A 20765-nucleotide genomic window follows, 5' to 3' on the forward strand; every position below is an offset into this window, starting at 1 on the left:
TAGTGCACAAAGAGCAACATGCCCCACCCATCCCCTCTACCCCAAAATCTGGAACATTTCACAAATCAGCTATAACTTGGATCCCTACACTTCTCTGGACTGTGCAAGGAGCGCTGGTGCTCCTCTACCCCAGTGAGCCATTCCCATTGCACGTGCTACATTCCGGCAACCTAGACAATTGTTCCCACTGAACCCGTGCTGACTCTACATTCAAGTAAACTGTTCCCCCTGCAGTTCTTAAAACTGCATGTGCACACGGTGCACCTATAGCACTAGGTATCACGCTCACCCACCGATCACAGGTAGACCGCCCTTGCCCCACCAAGCCACACAGGGTGCAGCCCTCTGGCTCTTGGCACAGAGGCAGCCTTCCTCCGCGTACCACATGCACAGAAAATAAAGCAAAAATGCAGGCCTGTAAAGCTGCTGACGCAACACATGCGTAAAAGCAGCAACACCATGAATTATGTATTTTTCTTATTACAGGCCAGCCACAAAGTGCTCACACTATATTGACTGCCACGGATGCAAAAATATGACAATAGCCTCATAAAGAAAGGAACAATCATACTTTACCTAATCCAGAGGATGAGGAGACACTCTCTGTGATAGAAGAAGTTTCTATGTGGTCTTGCAAAAGCCCGTCCATTAAGGGAAGGGAAATTTCTGATGACGGAACAGAAGAATCGTATATTCCGGAATCTCGTGGCATATCTGGAGGATTGGTCACTTTCACCACATGCAACAAAGGCTGAAGCAGCACACCTTCTGCTACCATGTCCTGAGAATCACATTCACTCATGTTCAAGTGTTGAATTAAAGATCGCGAGTTTGAACTAATAGCATTGACCACAACGCCATCTGAATCACCTTCAGGAAACTGTTGGCTTGTTACATCATTTAAAACCAGGCCAGAGTCAAACTTTACCATCACGGGCTCGTGCGAAGGAAGAGGTGGCGAAGATGATACTGGGGTCAATTGCTTTTCAAACCAGTCAGGCTCTTGGTCGATATACTGGTGCATGTTGCAGATTGCAACATAAAGGGCGCGACCAGACTTGCTTCTAAAGTAGTTCCTCTTGCTTATGTTGGCCGGAAACTGCTCGGGGTCCTGCAAACTCTGGTCCTTGGAGTGTAGACGAGAGTAGAGCTGAGGGAGATGATCCATAAGCTTGAACTTGGTAGTCATATCCAGGACATTCGGAATGTCGCTCTCGCAGGAGAAATCAAAGTACACGGAAATAAACCTGCAAAGCTCTTCTGAGTTCTGCTTCATCTGACGCAGCTTCTCAGCCATCATTGACATAGCAAGTACAAAAAGATCTTCCTTCTCAGGTTCTCTCTTTGGGCCTTTCTCTAGCTTCTTCATCCTCTTTTCCACAAAGTACTTCATGCCTTTGGAACACACGATGATGAAGTAGTGGCATTCTTTCATTTTGCGCTTCAGCCAGTCCTTCTGGCCACTTTTACGGATTTTGATGTGCTCCCACATATCCAGGGTGACCTAAAAAAAAACAAAAAATACAATAAAATAGTTTATCCAATATTCAATGGTATATGCTCCATATCTAATGGGGTTGTGTTAGCAGAGAATATAATAAATCTATGCATATCTTTCTATGAGAGATAGAGATATATAAATGAAAATAAATATATGTATGTGCAATTGTAAGTATAACAAGTTATTCATGGCAGATGTCCTCATAAATGCACATTAACACATTTGTCACTGTGCACAGGTCAAAACTGAGTTTACCACAGTACAGCAATCCGTGAGGCAGTAAAACAATTACTTCACACAAGGAGATCACTCTCCCAATAGCCATAAGGTCTTTTCACTTGGGGTTGTACCATAATAAACACCATGGTTGTGGATCTTTTGATACAACAAGTATGCATGAGAAAATACGGCACTAGCCATATAAGCAGATGTGCAGACTATAATTAATACGCGACTTGGCTCTTTCTCCGAAGTGTGTAGTATTTGCAACATTTGATCGAGTCACAGACAAACTCCCAAGTACCTCTGGAGCAGATGATGAACACCTACAGATCAGGTTTTGTCAAGGTCCAGATCCTGGCAAGGATTCATAAAGCTTGCTCGCTATCATCCAAGAATCGAGGCGTTACAATTAAATTATCAATCAAAAACTGAGCTGATTAGCATTGGAAGCAAAGCCAGATGAACACTCTCTACTCTTGATATTCTCAATGTATGCGGTCCATGCCCTGAGCTTGCAGGTAAGCAAAAGAAAAAAACTTGGGATTTTTACTATAACCCTCTCTCATACATATTAGAAGTGCCAAGAAGTTATTTCCAAATTAAGCACTTTGGTAGGAATGAGGGGCACGAGCCCCAGGCACAACCTTGTTTTAGCTGCAAATGGTGATGTACTAATCAGCTGTACTTTGTGCGGTAAAGCCAGTGCCACTGAAATTGAGATTCTGCGTCCGCTGCTTTTTTTTTTGCATAAATATAGATCTGCGGCATTTGCCACATTATCCATCATCTGCTCCATAATCTGCAGGTTTTAACCAAAAATCAGTTGTTTCTAGCTCAGACAGATCAAAAGTTACCACGAAAGTGGTGAGGTGTTTGCATACAGTGAAAGGCCCTTCGCAAAGTTTATCTGGTCATCTTTCGGTTGCTTATTTATTTCTGCATCTGGTTGTTTAACTGGTAATGATGAGGTGACATTTTGCCCAGCCAGCATTACCATGTGTTAAAAACGACAAAATAATAATGAAATGCTATCAAATAACGTGATGCATCATGTTATATAACTTGTTTTCATACCGCATAATTTAGCCAACCCTGTAATAAAATGTGGTGCTCGTCCACCGCATAATTCCAGTGGCCATGGGTAAAGCCATCCACACAATAAAGAAACTTAGGTTAAAATGTTCTAACCCCCACCCCTCCTCCGGCCGGTCCGAGGTAATTGACAGGGCTGGTTTGCATTCCCAGTCGGCCATGCCCACAGTGTCATCACACGATTCACCCCTCCCCCCGTCCAACCTCTGACCCTCTGCTTACTTGCAGCTGAGGGACTACCTAGCGGGCCTGCTACGAGTGTAAACAAGACACTCAGCCCTCTCCTAGCCCATCACATCCACCAGCACTTGAGCTCTCTGAAACAGGCACACCTACCGGCGGGTTAAGCACTATTTGAAACAAAAAACTCAATTTAAGTCTGGAGCCACGTTAGCAGGGATACTTTACAAATATGAATAAAGTGTAGTGTTTAAAAATGGGAACAGATAAATCTAAAGGTAGATCACAGAGTTAAACTTTATCAGTCAACAGCACGCGCTCCTTATTTCTGCACAGAAGTAGGAATGGCTAAAGTGATCTCTGAACACTAGGTGTCGCCCTTGCCGCATTTATACAACGCTGTAGAATGTATTGTCTCCATCTTGCGAAACGCGTTCACGAAAGGGGAATCAGCACGAAACACGCAGGCGGCGTTATAGTAGCAACAATTACAAGCTTTCCTAGATCATGGGCAAAAATTGCCTTTTAAGCAGATGTACACACTATGTCTGAGCATAAACAGTTTCGGAAATCAAACAATACAGCTCAGGGCCGCTGCATTAAAACATAATTTAGAAAGATATCAGTACTCTATACATTGCTTTATTCCATTTATATTATTTTTCGTGAAAGGAACGTTTACCCAAGCTAGTACATGCCAAACGGGCAATTTTCTAAAAAAATATGTAAAATGTGCTTTTAATGGCTAGCCCCTTATGTAGTTGCTACTAGGATTAAAATAAATGCCCGATCCTAAGTGCCATTTCTGTTTGAGCATGATTTGGACAAACGTTCCACTGCGGCAAACTGCACACCGAGTAATAATGTAGCTACCTCACAACCGCAGAAGTCCTGCAGAAAGGACGCGAAGCACTGGATGACGTTGACGTGCTTGGGGCAGTCTCGGCTGGAATAGCAAATGAACACTTTGGGCCGGTGTCGGGGCCTCTCCGCTGGCAGCGCCGCCGAGTACGCCGAGGATTCGGAGCTTTCTTCGTCCAAGTGCGAATAAATGTTTTCTACAATGGAAAGGGAGAACATATTAACTATTCAAGCTCTTGTAGAGAAATACTACACGATTGGCTGAGGTCCTTTTTGGCGGGAAATTACTGGTGGGACAGCACTGTTAAGCCTTGTATAGACCTAAAATGGGGAACCCTGGCCTGGAACAGGTGACCTGTGCGGGAACGGTCACTTTCCCCGAGAAGAATTTCCCTATTAAGGCTGTTGCGCTACCTTTACAGCAAACGTGTTTATAGCGCCAACGTTATTACATCACTAAACTCATTAGTACAACGCTTGATGCAACTCACCTTCACCGGCAGGAAACTGAGCTCGAAGATAATGGGGAGAAAAGTCTTCTTTAGTACAAATTAAATTTCATATACACAGTTTGAAAAGCTGCAAATGATGCAGTGGAACTTTCAGAATAAGATCGATCACAGTGCCAATCTTGCATTTCTCTGTTGCCCGTTTGGCATCTTGTCCTTTTTAGGTCGAGCCTAGAGCCGGCGCGCATGCTCTCCTCTTGGAGACTTGTTGTAGTAGAGTATGTACTTTAAGCCCCGTCCACTCTCCGCCCATATTTTTCATTGGCTTGTGTCATTGTCCTTCGGAAATGCTGGCTTCTGATTTGTTAAATAGACTTGTTTGTAACCTCCCATGGCGACTGGCCCTTTTACTTCGGTTGTTACAGGGTATGTGTTCCTAAGTCAGTAAGCACTACTTTTATTGAGTTTGTCTTACACATGGGCGCCCGCTTTCAATAAGAACAAGGGCGCCCACTTTAACACGGGCGCCCAGCACCTTCTCTGTCACCTCCTCTTCCACCCTCCTTCCTCGCCCCACTTTAGCAGAAGCCGCGGGGTGTGGGGACATTCACACTAGCATCTGATGGCACCAGGGTGCAGTTCCTCACCTCCCACGCCCCGGGGTGGGCTGTGCTCAATTAGCGCCAGCCTACCATGGCACAGCCCTCCCGCAGCGAGGGGGTGGATTATGGAACGGAACATCTAATGAAGGCCTGGTGCTGAACCGGAGGCCGGGGATGAGGTCTGTCTGCTTCTATTTGTGTCCGGCACGTTAAGTCTGGGCATGACCTTTCATCATCTGCTTTTGTCAGGCCCTCCCTGTACCTCAGCCATCTGCTATCGGCTATCTTCGCCACAGTCCCTGGACATCCATTCTTTAGAGTCCCGCAAATGGCCTTGAGCGGCCAGTTAATAGCAGCAGAGGGCAAGCTTCGATAAATGATTGGTGGGGTGTGTTATGTTATGTGAGCCGCAGGGCATATGATCAGTTCCGAGGGGAATCTGTATGTGGGGCAGAGGCCCTCACGCACTAGCATAATAATCCATGCAAAACACATTGACTTAAAGACCTCACCCTAACTCGAGAACAATAACAAGCATTTGCAATGCAATAGGTCTCGCATTTACACAAGTTTGAGCTATTGGCATTGTTAATAACAATGCCTTTTATTTATGCTTTGGTTCTTAAAACATAAATAAAAGGGATTGTCATTTACAATGCTAATCGCTTAAACTATCGCAAATGCAAGACCTATTGCATTGCAAATGCTTGTTCAGGTCTGCTGAAGTTTCATTACTAATTATATATATGGCCCAAAACCGAGTCACACAGGGGAGAAGCAGACAGAGCACGGTTGTGGGCACGGACTTCTTCCTTGCTGCCAGCAAGCACTAGTACCTACAAATATATTTTGTTTCTGAGCATCTGCTGTGTCTGGTGTGTTTCTTTCATTGCTCCTGGGAGGGTGTAAAAGTATTTCACTAACACTACCTAATTGTGGGGGGGAAAATACATGAAGACCACCAGCCTGAAGACTCCAGTCTGGTGAAACTCTATTTCAATGACATTTTCAAGATGAGGAAAAACCCCTTTGGCTGGAAACATTTGAGAAAATTGAACAAGACCAGAAAAAGAGCAACAAGAAAACAGCAGAAGGAAACAAGTGATGGAGAAAAAGGAGCAGAAATAAGAGTAAATGGGGCAGAAGTTCTGGTGTAGAGGCATGGGAAGAAGCACCAGGGCCTGGGCAATGTCCGAGGTTCGTGGCTAGAGGTACTAGGGTATAGGCAGAGTAGAACTTTAGGGGCACAGGTAGACAGGTCATACCTAGGGGTAGAGGTTCTGGGGTGTACACAGAGGGGTATAGAGCTGATCTAGTATAAGCAGGAGTAGAGGAACTAGGCACAGGTAGGAGTAAAGGTACCGGTAGAGGTCCCAAGGTGTAGATGAGTATGATGTTAGGCTATAAGAAGTAGCAGAAGTAGTAAAGTATAGGTGTGGATAGATAATTAGGGTTAAGAAACAAAACATTTGAGGGTGCAAGGGGACAGGAAGGAGTGAATAGAAAGGAGGGGGATGGGTGTCAACATCCTGCCATACCGTTCCCAAACAAGGCGAGAGCAAAAAAGAAGGCGGAAGTATGGACGGGGTAGTCCCCATGTAAAAGGGAAGCAAATGATCCGAGAGACACTGGAATAAAGACTGCAGGTAGTTTTTTGCAAGAAGGGCTTTCACCAAGATGAATTCCACATCTTGAGAATGGTATTCGTTTGGAAATTTTCGAGGAAGAAGGCTAGGGGAGAAAGCTTCCAGAACTGGCTGTTTTTTTTCTACAATAGGTCGGTTTTATATGCATTTATTTGCACTCCAGTCCGTGAATGGTCCACCAAAGGTTCCGGTGTAAACATTATTTAACCCTTGGTTGGCTAGCTTCCTCAAAAGGTCAATAAGCAGCTTCTAAAATATTTGTCAGAGAAATATATATGTTACTCTGAACTCTACACCAGAAACCCAAGAGAAAGCAAAGGCAAAGATCACAGAGGGGTGACAAAACCTATTCCTAAGACTGCCTTCATTTGTGGCAAGTAAGGCTATGACTGATCACTCATTGGAAAAAATCAAAAACTGATCACATGAAAGCCACAGGGTTTTAAAATGTTGATAGTATGGCAGTATTAAAGTCTCTGCAGAGGATGTGTAGGCAAAACATTCAGCAATGGTTACCGACTGTACATCTGTCTGCCTTTGGGACCAGCACAAAAACAATGAAGATTATGTTGCCAGGGATTGTCCAATATTGGTCCAAAATGGCAAAATCAGTGCCAGATTTTCAGAACAACCACACAATACATTTACATGAAAGCGTATTAAGGAAACGGTGGATAAGGTAATAATTGGGCAAGGGTCGATCACTCGCAGACTAACACTGGACACTCATGGAGAAATCCTCTTTAAATATACAGCAGAGCACAATTAAAACCTCCTTGTGAACGGCAACCTCTGCAGCTTGCTATGTACCTTCACTTAAAAAAAAAAAAAAAAAGACAGCTTGTTACAGACGGTGAACGATAGGTTATTACACAAGAAAGCCGACAGCTGTACTGTAACCTTTTTTTAAATGCACCTTAGGTAGTGAAGATATAGTACAAACACAAGACGAAGAATATGTACTACCTTGTTGCTTTTTCCGGCACATCACAGTGAAGAGTGTTGCAAATGCGGATATTAGCACCAGCGGGACCGTGATGGCAATCGCCCGTATTGGACCAGCCCAGGGGGAATGCACTGCCAACAAGGAACATAGTTAGCAATACATATAGGTATGGTTCATCACAGATTATTAAAGGTACATCAACGCTACTGGAATTATGCAATTGTGCGGCCGGTGCGATGTTCCCATAATTATACATTTGCCGCATTAGCCACATAACCCATCATCTGGCACATAAATGCAGATTTTAACCAAAAAACAATTTTGTTTCTGGCTGAAACTGTTCAAAAGTTACTAAAAATACAGCGAAACGTAGCAGGGCATAGGAAGGCCCTTTTCAAAACTTGACTGGTCCGCTTTCTGTTGCTTATTGCTACATTTGGGCATTAAACTGGTACGAATTGGGTGCAACCAATGCCCAGACAGCGTTACTAAGTTTAAAAAAGACGAAATAATGAAGTGATACTATTACAAAATGTTCCGCATTATTTGCCTTTTCTTGCTGCATAATTTAATCAACCCTGCCGCATTATTTGGCCCTTTCCTGCCGCATAATTCCAGTGGCCCTGGGTATAAATACTAAAAAAGTTGAGCAACAGAAATCAGTTCGCATGCCAATAAAAACATGTGCATATCTAAGAGTTAAAATGCAATAATAAGAAACATAATACTGAGAAATTCTCAAGGGGTCAGGCTGAGCCAGCCGTCCAAGTGTTTTTCCAGGCTCCTTTTAAGCAAACTCTGAATGAGAAGATAGTTAAAGCTTGAACTACAGAACGTGACAGGGCTGGGCCACAACACCCTTTTTGTAGATGTGGCCGTTTCCACCATGATGAGCTGCGCGCAGCAGTGCGCGAGCCAAAACGGAACCTAATCCGCTCCAACACTTTCAAATCTCAAATAATCAACTATTTTTCCATGCTGTGCAAATCTCGAACAAGGAGGAGTCCTCAAAACGTGACTGGGCTTTGGCCCAAGACCTGGTAACAGATATCCTTTCCCAAAGTCTCCTTGCGCCTACAAAGCAGAAGCCTGCTTGACACTTTGCTGTGGTGGAGAGACAGAAAAGAGTCAGGCATTCAACAAGTAAAACTCTGAACTGATGTGCCATGAAGTTTGTGTGCAAAATACGAAACGGCTGATCAAACTATCGACAAATAAACAAGAAGTTCCCGCAGGAACAAAATTCCAAAAAGAGAACAAACACCACAAACCAAACAATGAAACAAAATAGTCTCCGAAAAATGAAAAAAAAATGTTTCGAACCCAAGCACCTCAAAGGGGTACAATCTACCTCAGAATCAGATGAAAGAAAAAAGGGGTGCAATTGAGAGAATCCAACTGCAAGCCTACCACGCTAGCCACAAAGGCCTGCACCAGATCTAGAGTTCCCCACCGATGCAGCGGGGCTTTTTGGTTCAGGGGTGGATTAGGGAGAAGAAACTGCTTCTAACTCCTGGCATGGCCCCACCTTACATGCCCCCCACTATAGCATGGATCGCTACCCCCTCTGCATCACGGAGATTCTGCTCCTTTTCCGCAGGCACCCTGGAGGTCTTGGAAATGTACCCCATACTTGGGGGTATGCTTCCAGGACTCTCATTCAAAATGCAGATGATCCACACTGCGTCAGGCACATTTCTTCAGATTTCTACGCAAGACCACCATGGTCTTGTACAGAACAAACACCAGTGCAAATGACATTCAATGGACCATCCTCAACTGGGCAGTTCATCCGATACTACATCAGCTGTCCTGGTAGTTGTAAAATGGGTGTCCTCTATGGAGTCAACTGCTACTGCTCCATGGAGAACACTGGCTCAACCGGTCTTCCAAAAAGAGCAGCAAAACAAGGGGGAGGGACTATGTCCTGTTACCATTCACCTTTAAATGAAGACCAAAGTCAACGACCCAGTAACTGTCAGTGGCGCGGAGTGGAAATGTCGCTCAATAATTCACCATCAGTCTGAACAACTACTAAAGCTCCTATATAAAGGTACCAACATTCTCTTCTGCTTACAGAGATAACTAGTGTGCTACGCAAACAAATGACGGACGGAATGCTGAATAAATCATACATCCACCCCCAGGCAAGAGATCTGGGTTAAATCCATCGTTCTTTTGCTCACTATGCCACCCCTGTTTAGACCCAGCCATATGCAAATCAGTCTTGACCCTGTGCCTCATGGGAACAGTCCAGACCGAACTGCCAAGCCAGGTCCTCCCTGGACCGGAAACAACCATCCCAGGACCGATTTCTGGGTATTACCCTTCATCAGCCAGGTTATCTTGATTCCAGTGGCACAGTGAGCAAGGGACCCACATCCGGGCATATAACCATCCCACTTAGGGTGAAAAGTACTATTGGCCTGGCAGTTCGGGCTGGACTGTTCCCATTGGGCGCAGGGTCAAGACTGATTTGCATATGGCTGGGTCCAAACTGGAATGGCATGGTGAGCAAAAATACAATGGATTTAGGCCCAGATCTCTGTACTGGGGTAAATGTATGCCATTGTTCTGCATTATATCCTTCAACTGTTTTTGCATTTGTCACCCCGAGTGGGACGGGTGTGCCCAGACGCGAGTCCCGTGCTCTCCATGCCACTGGATTCAAGCTATCCTGGCTGATGAGGGCTAAAAGCCCGAAACTGGTCCTAGGATGCTCGTTTCCAGTCCAGGGAGGACCTGGCCTGGCAGTTCGGGCTGGACTGTTTCCATTGGGCGCAGGGTCAAGACCGATTTGCATATGGCTGGGTCCAAATTGGAATGGCATGGCGAGCAAAAAACGATGGATTTAGGCCCAGATCTCTGTACTGGGGTGAATGTATGACATAGTTCTGCATTCGGTCCATCAATTCTTGTTTTTGCATACAGAGATAACTATGGATGCTTGGAAGCAACTAAGCAGTGCATACCTCGCAACAGTACAGGCATGAATGTCGGTAGATGAAATATGAGAGCTTACACAACATGCAGGTATTTATAAAACTACAGTGGGAGCATTTAAAGGTGGTGGTGAAAGCATGGGATTTCAGGCAGGTGGTCTTCGAAGGTGAGGAGGAGGGCTTTGAGAGCAGCGTTCAATGCGGGTTAGGAGGTTGAACCTCATATTGCATAGGGGAGGGCGTGCGAGCGATGGGGACCTAAAAAGGTCAAAGGACTGAAAATGAGAGGAAACAGGGTTCTGAACCAAAGGCTGATGTGGAATGACCAAAATGTGCCTGGAGTTGGGTGTCGATAAAAATGCAAAGATGGTAGAGAGAAGACCAGAGAACATCGCTTGCAAAGGTCTTCCATGGCACAAACCCCACTCTGTGCTTCTGCCTCACTCAAACGAGCCTTGTTATCTTCAAGTAAGGGGCCGGTGCAAGACCATCATTTGCAATAGTACAATAAAGCAGTCAACTGGTTATAGAATATCCATCTTCATAGCCCAGCTCTTGACCATTGTGAATTATAAATATCTGAAATATGAAGTAGATAACCTTTCTCACAAATAAAACCTAAACCTGCCCTGCCATTAACCTCTCAAAAGGATTCCTTTCTGTAATGGTTCTACTAATCATCCGCCTCTTGTGAAAACCCTGGCAAGTGATCTCAGTTCACAAGGCAGAGCTTGGAATTGATAATGGTTGCCCAGGCCACAAAGAGCAAATGCTTCTTGTGCTTCAAGCTGGTGGTCACCATAAACATGCCAGCAAAGCAGTATAATTACATCACCCAGTATGTCTTCAGATATCTGTTGAATGGGGTCAACGACCACTATTAGCTGAAGCATCCCATCTCAACTGGGAATCGTTTTCTATTGAATCTAGTCTTACTTACTTCTTTAGTGTTTAAGGAGAAATTTCATCTAGTTTGCACCTTTGCTAATATTAGAAGGCGGGGACCATGTTTGTGGGTCTGTGCGTTGGGGGTTGATTTTTTTACTTGTGTATAAAATCTGTGCAGTGTCCAAGTGTTATGATCACATCACCCCACTGTGGGAGCAATAAGCACAGTATTTCCTCTGCTGGGTGTGCTGAAGGATGCCAGGGTATCAAGTATAACTGCATACTAGATTGTTCCTTCACTGTGAAAGGAGCTCTGAATGCTTTTGTGCCCAAGCTCATTGTGGAGTATTGCCTCCAAGATTTGATTGCGGTGGCTGCTGCTTTTGGAAAGGAAATGGGTGTATTGTCTTAGGTGCCCCTGCCCTGCGCAAAACACACAGCTGCAGCAGTCCCTTCCGTTTGGCACTTTTGGCAACCTCAACTTTCTCCCACGTCTCACCTCCTGCCTGTCCATAAAGATAGGATCCTTAAAAATCCTTATTCTGCACCTGTGGTTTTACCTCTATTCAGACCCCCATCAGGGACGAATGGAGCCAGAGCACCAGCCCCGTCATCATCGGCCAGCGGAGCCTCCCTTATTCAGAGGTTTGAGGTCACCTTCCCCTGTTTAACTGTACCGTCTGCCCACCGCTGATGAACGTCCAGATGATGCCCAACGAGGACCTCCACTCTCACTACAGTCTAGTGTAACAAGTTAAAATCCTGTGAAGTAACAATTTGCCAAACCATATCTTCTCCGCTCCCAAATTTCCTACCTGCAGCATCCATTCTCTTACGTTTTCTATCTTGGGATGGGAATTAGGTAGGCCTACTTTACAAGCAATCTTTACTACAACAACTAAATAAAGTGCAAGGAAAATTAACGTCTTCAAATAACAAATCAGTTTATCCATTTGAAATGATCACCGTTATCTGAGTTGATAATGAATCCAGTAGATCCTGGTGCTATGACGACGTATCTTTCTACAATAACGCATAACGGGGTATTTTTAAAAAAGATGCTTCTTACCTGGTTTCAGGGTGTAAATCATCATTTTCCTTGTGGTGTTTGTATCATCAACAAGCTTGAAATAAAAAAATATATATATTAAAAAATAAACATAGCAGTGACGGAACAATTACTCGATTATGTGAATTTGTACCAAATTACTTGTTAATTTTGTTTCAACATTTGTCAGTGAAGTTAACAAAAAAAATATTAAAGCCAACATTCTTTCTGCCATGGATCTCAGTAACCAAAGAAGCTTGGTTTTGGTGTATGAAACTGTTAACCACCATTCATCCTGCATAGGAAGAAATACAAAGATCCCGAGCTAAACCTCTTGCTTTTGAATCCGTCCACTACTGAAGAGAGGACATATTGCCTAGTCCTCAATATCAAGCCCCTCTTCAGGATAGGAAAACCTAGATCTAAATCTACAAATCACGCAAAGCTGTAAAAACACAGACATAATTAGAACCACGTGGCTAAAAAGGAGAACAGTAAGTACAGCAAAGAAAATAATCTGGGCGAAATAAACAAAAATGGAAAAAATTACAAGAGCAGCATTTTCAATTTCTGCTGTTTAATAATGTACTAAAACTAATCTAATTATCTGACGCATATCTTGTTCAGCTTCAAGTAGAATTTAGTCGCTGCCTAAGTGCCCCTATTTTATTAGACAACAAAATTGAATAAGGTAAAAGTGCTGAAAACATTGAAACATTTTGATTCAGCCTTAATTATAAGAATGGTAATTTTTTTGCAAATACTTTTAGGGAGAAAAAAAGGCCATTCTTAACATGGCTACTGAGTTCATTCATTTTTACCTCTATCACATAGTCACCAGGTGAAACATTCTGCAGAATACAGTTTGTCACTTCTACATTGTGGTCCTGAGGAAGAAGAATAACAAGTATTTATTAGTACTTAGATGCATACATCACAGCAAGGACAATGACATTACAAAAGTCTTTAATGACAGGGACTCTACTTTCCTGACTTCTGCTATCTTAAGAACGTGACAGATGACAAGATTCTGATTAGCCAGATACCCTGATCTCAACAAATATGGAAATGGCTTCTTTAGAATTTTAGTAAAAATATTGAGCATGGTAGATTTGGGCCAGCATTACACAAAATCTGTTTGTTGTGCAGCCTCTTCTGAAGCACACACTGCATAGACACAAAGGTAGAAACCACACAAAGGAAACTGTTTCCTCCCTTGCGTAGGTACATACTCCATGACTTTGCACATGTACCTTTACCATACGTGCATGATCAAAAAGATCTCTCTCTGCACCCTGAGGGACGCATTGGTTGCTATCCACTCAGGAGTTAGAGGAGCGGCCTTGTACCCCTTCATAGTGCACTTTAGGAGGGGTACCAAAATGCAAAATATATATATGTCATTCATTATATGGGTTTTGATTACAAGAATATATATATTACCTCGTGGCACACACCACTAGATAGTCGTAGTTAGGTCTGCTTTTCCATAGAAAGATAGTTTTTTGGTTTGCTAATAACTTTAGCCCTGTTTGCTGAATCTTCACAAAACTTTCCCAAAACAAAGTTCATCTACCTCAGTGCCTTCCTAGAAAGTTTGGGTGTGATCAGTCTAGCAGGGGGTGAGATAAAAAGGGGGTCTCAAAATGCTAAATCCCCATGCGTTTTCCATAGACTGCCTTAGACAAGGCTAGAGCTTAACAGAACTACACCAAATTTGGCAGGAAGCTAGCTCTTGGTCCGCAGAGTGTTCTTTTTGTGATTTAGTGTACATCCATTCAGTAGTTTGAGAAATTAAGGGACTAAACTAATTGTGCATCAGGAGAGTTGGGTCCGCAAGCATCAATTTAAAAATTAGAGTGTTCTAATTGGCCCAGGGATCTTTATTTTCCTTGGACCATCTCACCTCCGCTGGAGTCAGACTCCAGCAGGAGTGAGAGCTCTGATCTGCGGCCAGCAACATGAGAAAAATTTAGCTGGCAGCCATTATAGGATCAGGGACATAGTCCTCTGTCCTGAAGTAAAAAACAAAATGAAGTTGTTAGCAAAAATGAACCCCCTAGGCTCCATTGTGTTGGGGGGGGGGCAGAGGAAACCCAATGGGGGGACCCAGAGGACATTCCATGGTGGGGACCCAGAGGACATCCCATGGGGAGGGGAGGGGGGGGGGGCAACCCAGAAGACGCCCCATGGGGCCAGAACACGCCCCATGGGGGGGTCATGGGGAAACCCAGTGGATGCCACATGGGGGGAGGAACAGGGAACCCAGAGGACGCCACATGGGGAGGGGAGGGGGGTGTAAACCCAGAGGATGCCCCATGGGGCCAAAAACAAAAAGAGCAAAAAATGCTACAATCGTACGAGATCAAAAGAAATGTGTCAGCCAGGTCACATTTAGTAACCTTATGACCTAGGGAGTCCACTCTCAGGCTGTGTTCATAAAGGGGAGGGGATCTTTGTGGTCCCCCTCCCCAATCAGGAGAGGCCCCGGGGAACCCACCCTTGGGTCCAAAAATAGTTTATATGGGAGGGGCAGCCGCACGTCCCCCCCCAGTCCTCAAGCCTCCAGAAGACCCGGGGTGCTCAACCCCAGGGCGGAAATGTCTTTATATTGGGAGGAGGATTGTGCAGCCCTGAACTTTTAGCGGCCCTGAGGAGCCCCATCCCATAGTCGATTACTTTAAGCAATGGGGTACCACGTGGACACCCTCCCAGTGCCATTAATGGCATAGGGGAACTCCATCCCCTGGGTCATGCTCGCAAGCTATGTCCCAGAGAGCCCACCCCCTGGACATAGCGGTTTTGCTGCCTGCACTGATGAGGGCAGGAAAACCTGCATTTGCTTTCACTTGGTTGCAGCATTTTTAAATTTCCCGAAAGTGGGAGCATAAACCAAGTCCACTCCCAGCGGGCCAGGGCTTCAAAAATGCTCCCATCCAGCTGGGAGCGGATTTTTGATCTGTTTACCTGCCCGCACTGAAGCGGGCAAGGAAAAGGATAAAAACATTACTCCCACCTGGATGGAGCAGCATAAGGAGCTGTTCCCTCCAGGCGGGAGCAATGCCAGCTCCCGCTGTTTGTGGGGAGCTAATGGGGGCCTTGGTGGCCTAGGGGCTCCACTGAGGTAGCCAAATGACAGTATGATGAGTGCCCTGGGTGTTCACCAGGGCACCCACTACACTGACCGGGGCCCCGGGTGATGGGGTCCCAGGGACGAAATCGGCCCAAGGAGGGAGGCTGTGTCACCTCCTTCAGAATGATGCCGAACCCTGGGGATGGAGTCTCTGGGGCCAAAATTGGCGTGGGGGAACCTCGAGCCCCCCTCCCCTTTATTTAAAAAAAGTGTCTCTGGGGGATGGGGTCCCCTAGGGTGAGCCTAACAAGGCTCAGGGAAGTGGGGTGAACCACGCGTCCCCCTTTACCCCCTTTTAAAAAATAAAAAAGTAATTGGCCCCAGGGGATTCAGTCACCTGGGCTGTAAACTGCTTGGAGCTGGGACTCCTTCCCTTAAAGAAAATACACAGCCCTGGGGAGATGGGGCACCCAGGGCTTAAAGAGGCTCCGGGAGGAGGGCTGCAAGGCCCCCTTCCCTTTTATTCAATTAAATGGCACCAGGTTCACTGGGTTCATACCAGCTCGGGGGGGATTCTGTGTGCCCCCCTCTTATTTCTGGAAATGACCCTGGGACATTGGGTCCCTACGGCCTTGAAAGGTTCGGGGAGTGGGGGCCCACGCAGCCCCCCTCCCCTTTTAACTTGTATGTCCAGCCCTGGGGGATGGGGCCCACAGGGCCTAACGAAGCTGGGGGGGTGGGGGATTCAGCCAACCTCCCCTTTAATAATACAAAAGAAAGTCCTTCGTAATGGTGTCCCCAGGATCAGGCTATATGGCCAACCCCCTGCCACGCACAGCCGAAGGCCATGTTCAGTGTGGAACTGGCTGACTTTGGGGGAGAGTGTAAGGGGGCCGAATAGAGGGGGGGTTCATTTACTTATGGTTATTAAATATTACTTTACATTTTTTTTAAACGATAAAATCACTGAAAAAGACAATGGTTAAAGTATGGCTATAGTTAGGTGAACTTGTCAATGATGATAGTAACGTTTTGAACTAAAAAAATAAAATAAAAAAAAAGACACACAATTACCAGTTTTAGTTAGGAGAGCTAACTATAACTTACTCCCCCACCATGCACAGCTTATAACTTCTTATATGATATTACTCATTACATATTCTAGGACATCATTTAGGACATCATTTATGACATCACTGATGGCACCCCAAATGATTCTTACCGGTCTGCAGGTCTTTTGTTTAAACGGACCCTCATGCTTCAGCTTGTAATGAAGATAATACGACTTGAATCCATAGGTATAAGGGGCGTGGTCAAATGACACGTGCATGTTGAACCCTTGCTGGCTCACACTGAGGTTCTTTGGCTTCCAATCTGAAAAAAATAGAGAATTCTTTTTTAAGCTACAACCTTAACACCATAGTATTTTCATAATGTTTGTAAAACCACGACTATACTCACAAGGTCTGCAGATCAGACTGTCGGGCTGTAACAGCATTTCACAAGCTGGAATGACACAAGTATAGATAGATCATAACTTTTGCAGCATCACTTAACAATGCGAAACATGAAGAAATCAGAGGCAATCCTTTATTGTCACTCGTTATTTCGAGCAACTGTACAAATAAAGACACACTCACATCACTACAGTGCAAATGTCAAAATCATATTTATAACCATAGTAAATCAAAAGTGACATGAAAAAAACACTTTATTGCCTCAAAGACGGCATGTAACAAATACTTTTCACATGGAAACAACTCTCCAAATAATCACAATATCTCTCCTGTGTGGTTTTATTTGCCCTCAAAACTTGATGAACCCTTTTCATCATGAACTTGGTTAAATATCTTTTGTTAAAACAAGTGCACATGAAAAAAAAAATACGGTGTCATAAACCTTATCTGCAGATGTGTATGCAAAAGGGAGTCATGGCACCGCCACACATTAAAAAAATGGTAATAATTACACTCTGTACAACAGCATATTTAACTTATATAAATACATATAGACAGATACACACATACGTCGAGTTTCGCTGATACTCCTGTTCTTATGAACAGATGCATGTGTACTTATGCAAGGAGATCAAGAAAATTTTCAAAAACATTAAATTAATGATATTTCTAACATAGGAATAGTGTATTTGAAGTGGAAAGGAGCAACCAAGTGAGAGAATGGCGAAAAAACACCAGATCAAACTGCCCGAGGTCTTTGGTAATTTTAGATAAACATAAATTAAAAATATAAATTAAACAAAAGGAATTTAAAAAAAAATGATATTAAATTCCTTTCAGGCTGATTACAATATAATACTTACAAAGCCATGTAGATGGATGGTGCTAAAAGCCATGCAGAGAAAAGGTGCAAAAAGGCAATAGATAGAGAAGGGGCAAAAAGCCCATACGGTTGGCATATATGTAAAAGACCTACCAGACTGAAGATGGAAATAATACCATTCAGTTTTAAGGCAATGAAAATGTCACCCAAAAACAGCAAAAGGTAGCATAAATAGGGGACATAAAGGACAAACAAATCGCACAGATCAAAATGATACACATTTTTATAAAGTGATAGAAGAAAGGTGTAAGGAATAAACATTCAGAAACATAACAGAACACTGAAATGTGTGAGAAAATGGACAGGAAAGACTAAGAAAGGTAAAAAAACAAAAAAAAACGGGGGTGGGATGGGGGTTGGGAGAGACTAGTAATAAAAAATATATGAAGAAAGAGCAGTTGAACCAAGGAGAGTATAGTAAGATGTTAGGGAAGGGAGCATAAGGAAAGTGAGTTGCAAGGGTAAAAAAAACCGCAGAACTTGTGAAAGTAGACAGGAAAACTGAAAAGCCTGAAGACTAAGTGGATTAGATGAAGTAGGAAGAGTACTAGAGAAATAATAAAAAAACAATGGGGACTGTTCATGAAGGGTGGGGAGAGAGGAGAATACGGGAAAAGGAGAAGTAGAGAGATAGAGAGGAGTAACAGAAGAGAGAGAGGGAGGGAACATAGAAAGGGATAAAGGATAATGTGGATAGAATGGAACCAATAATGAAAGAATACATTAGGACACGAAAATTGAGACATGAAAATTGAGATGAGAAAATGGAGAATAAGAACATTTAGTAGGATGGAGAAAAATTATGAATTTGAGGAGAACTGGATTAAGGGAATTTTGGAGTACTGAAAAATCTGGAACACAAAGAAATTATAGGGCAAACAGAAATTATGGAAAAGCAAAGAACTTTAAGCCTGCAAATCCAAAAACATGAAAATGGCACATCGCAATATCTGCTGCCTTAGCGACAGTGCCCTAAGGCAGAACCACGTCATAAAGAGTTGCAAAAACATTCCCGAAGAGTTACACTTACTTCGACTTCGGAAAAAGAACGGGTGGTAGTTGCTCTCATTTTTAACAGAAGGAAAAGGAATAACCTTTACAAAATAATCGGTTTCGAATTTCAGGTTTAAAAATGGCTGAGATTCCATCACCTAAAAAAAGAGCAAAAAGACACATTTTTTCAAACTTCAAGCCATTTAACAATAGCTTTGCACAATCAATATCAAACATATCACAACAATGCTCGCCACATCAGTTCATAACATCTACTTTTCCACTTTTATGCCAATGTGCAGCACCACAAAAAGGGAGTAGAACAAACTTAAAATGCAATATCTGATGCCCGATGCACAGATGAGAACACAAATTACAAATGCTGTGGCAATATCCTGGAGCAGTAGTCTATTGGAAAAGATCGGTGCTGCATCTTCAGGTATAACGTGAGAGGAACACACAATTTAGAACTACTTTTGCACCTGTAACTGGACTTCAATAACAGTTCTCCCATGAGCCCTTTGCTTCATGACATTTAAAGAACACACATAACAAATACATATATAGATCGATATATAGATAGATAGATATATATCCTTCCCTTGCCATGATGACTCACATCAGTAGGCATTTCATAAATTCTCATGACAAATACTCTCCCGCCTAAAATTCTAAAAAATAGAAGACAATCATTTTCTCCTAAACTTTGTAAAGTAGGTTTTTATGTTCCCATGTGTGAATACAAGAAGCCCACAGCCATATGAAGAACTACAGAAGATGCTATCACAAAAGTTTTTGTGTGTGTTTTTTTTTAAATCTGATAGTGTGTATGAAGACAACTCCATTGCTGTATCTTCTTTCACAAGCCGATTTCCTGTAGTAGATGGTGTCCGATTCTTACCTTTTGTATTTCACTTTTGGTGGTAGAGGGCAAAAAAAACTTTGTTGATTCAAAACCAATGCCACAATCTACTTACCGATTTATTGAAGCTAGCATTGAGCTGCTTTGGATCTTTTAAAACCATTTGCTGGCATAGTCTCCCTTCGGACTTCAGCTCCTCCAGGATTACACGAAATCCCTTCAGAAATTCCAAACCTAAGAAGTAGAAAACCCATTACAGGTGGGAGACAATATGCAGGCACTTGTGAACCTTTCAGTAAGAAGGCATTAAAGGCTAGGCAGGTAAGTATTACCGGAGTCCAGTTTGTCTCACAAAGTCCATTCGATAGGGTCTCCGGATAAGGTTGTATATCGGATATATGAGACAAAAATCCGCGACATGCCAAAATATTGACTACTAATAGAACCTTGTTAAAGTTAGTATACATAGCTAAGTATAGCTCAACTATTATTAACCATGCATTTATTTAACTTAAATACATTGAGAAAGAGAGTGTGTCAAGGTACATACATGTGGAGTTGAGAATAGTAAATCTAGACTTGCTTAATGATAGTCTAGTAGTCGATATAATGGCCATGTTTTGTTTTTTTGCATGTGTGTATTTCGGTGGGAATATTCTAGTAGTAAAACCTGGATACATTTCTTTAATATTCAATGCTCCTCCATCAGTAAGCTTTCCTGACCACTTTAGTTTTGAAGTTCAGAGAAGGTCAAAATACAATACAAATATATTTCATATTAACTATATGGTTTTAAGATCTTACAGATATGTTCAAATTCAATTTGAAATAGTAGGGAACAATAATTGCAATAAATCGATTTAGGAAGGGACAGATGATGTAGTGCTAGGATGTGAATTTGACCTTGGAAAATTAAACTAACAAATAAATAATAGTGGGTACGATACTGGGTGGACCTCATAAGTCTTCTCATTGTCCATTAGACTCTGAATAGGGTCTTTTTTGGTATTTGAACTTATTCCATCCTAACCAAGAACAATGGTCTGAGATACCACATTCTCATATCTTTAATGATCTTTTAGTGGTATGAGTCGTAATGATGTGTCCGTAACTTAAAAGC

The 20765-nt window shown here is 43.2% G+C and overlaps 1 protein-coding gene across 1 annotated transcript in view; it reads right to left on the reverse strand.

The window, feature by feature from the left end:
• The window catches only part of IL17RD (interleukin 17 receptor D), a 219243-nt gene that overhangs the window by 16500 nt on the left and 181978 nt on the right, over positions 1–20765 (reverse strand). Inside the window, exons 4-12 of the mRNA XM_085624665.1 lie at positions 19761–19879; positions 18821–18941; positions 16912–16956; positions 16673–16824; positions 13199–13264; positions 12399–12453; positions 7520–7630; positions 3869–4053; positions 577–1504 (exon numbers count right to left, since the gene is read on the reverse strand). Of these exons, the coding sequence (XP_085480791.1) occupies positions 577–1504; positions 3869–4053; positions 7520–7630; positions 12399–12453; positions 13199–13264; positions 16673–16824; positions 16912–16956; positions 18821–18941; positions 19761–19879 (1782 nt within the window). The remainder of the gene's footprint in view (positions 1–576; positions 1505–3868; positions 4054–7519; positions 7631–12398; positions 12454–13198; positions 13265–16672; positions 16825–16911; positions 16957–18820; positions 18942–19760; positions 19880–20765) is intronic.

Source organism: Triturus cristatus, chromosome 9, assembly GCF_964204655.1.
Source record: "Triturus cristatus chromosome 9, aTriCri1.1, whole genome shotgun sequence".
In the NCBI taxonomy this organism is placed as follows: Eukaryota; Metazoa; Chordata; class Amphibia; order Caudata; family Salamandridae; genus Triturus; species Triturus cristatus.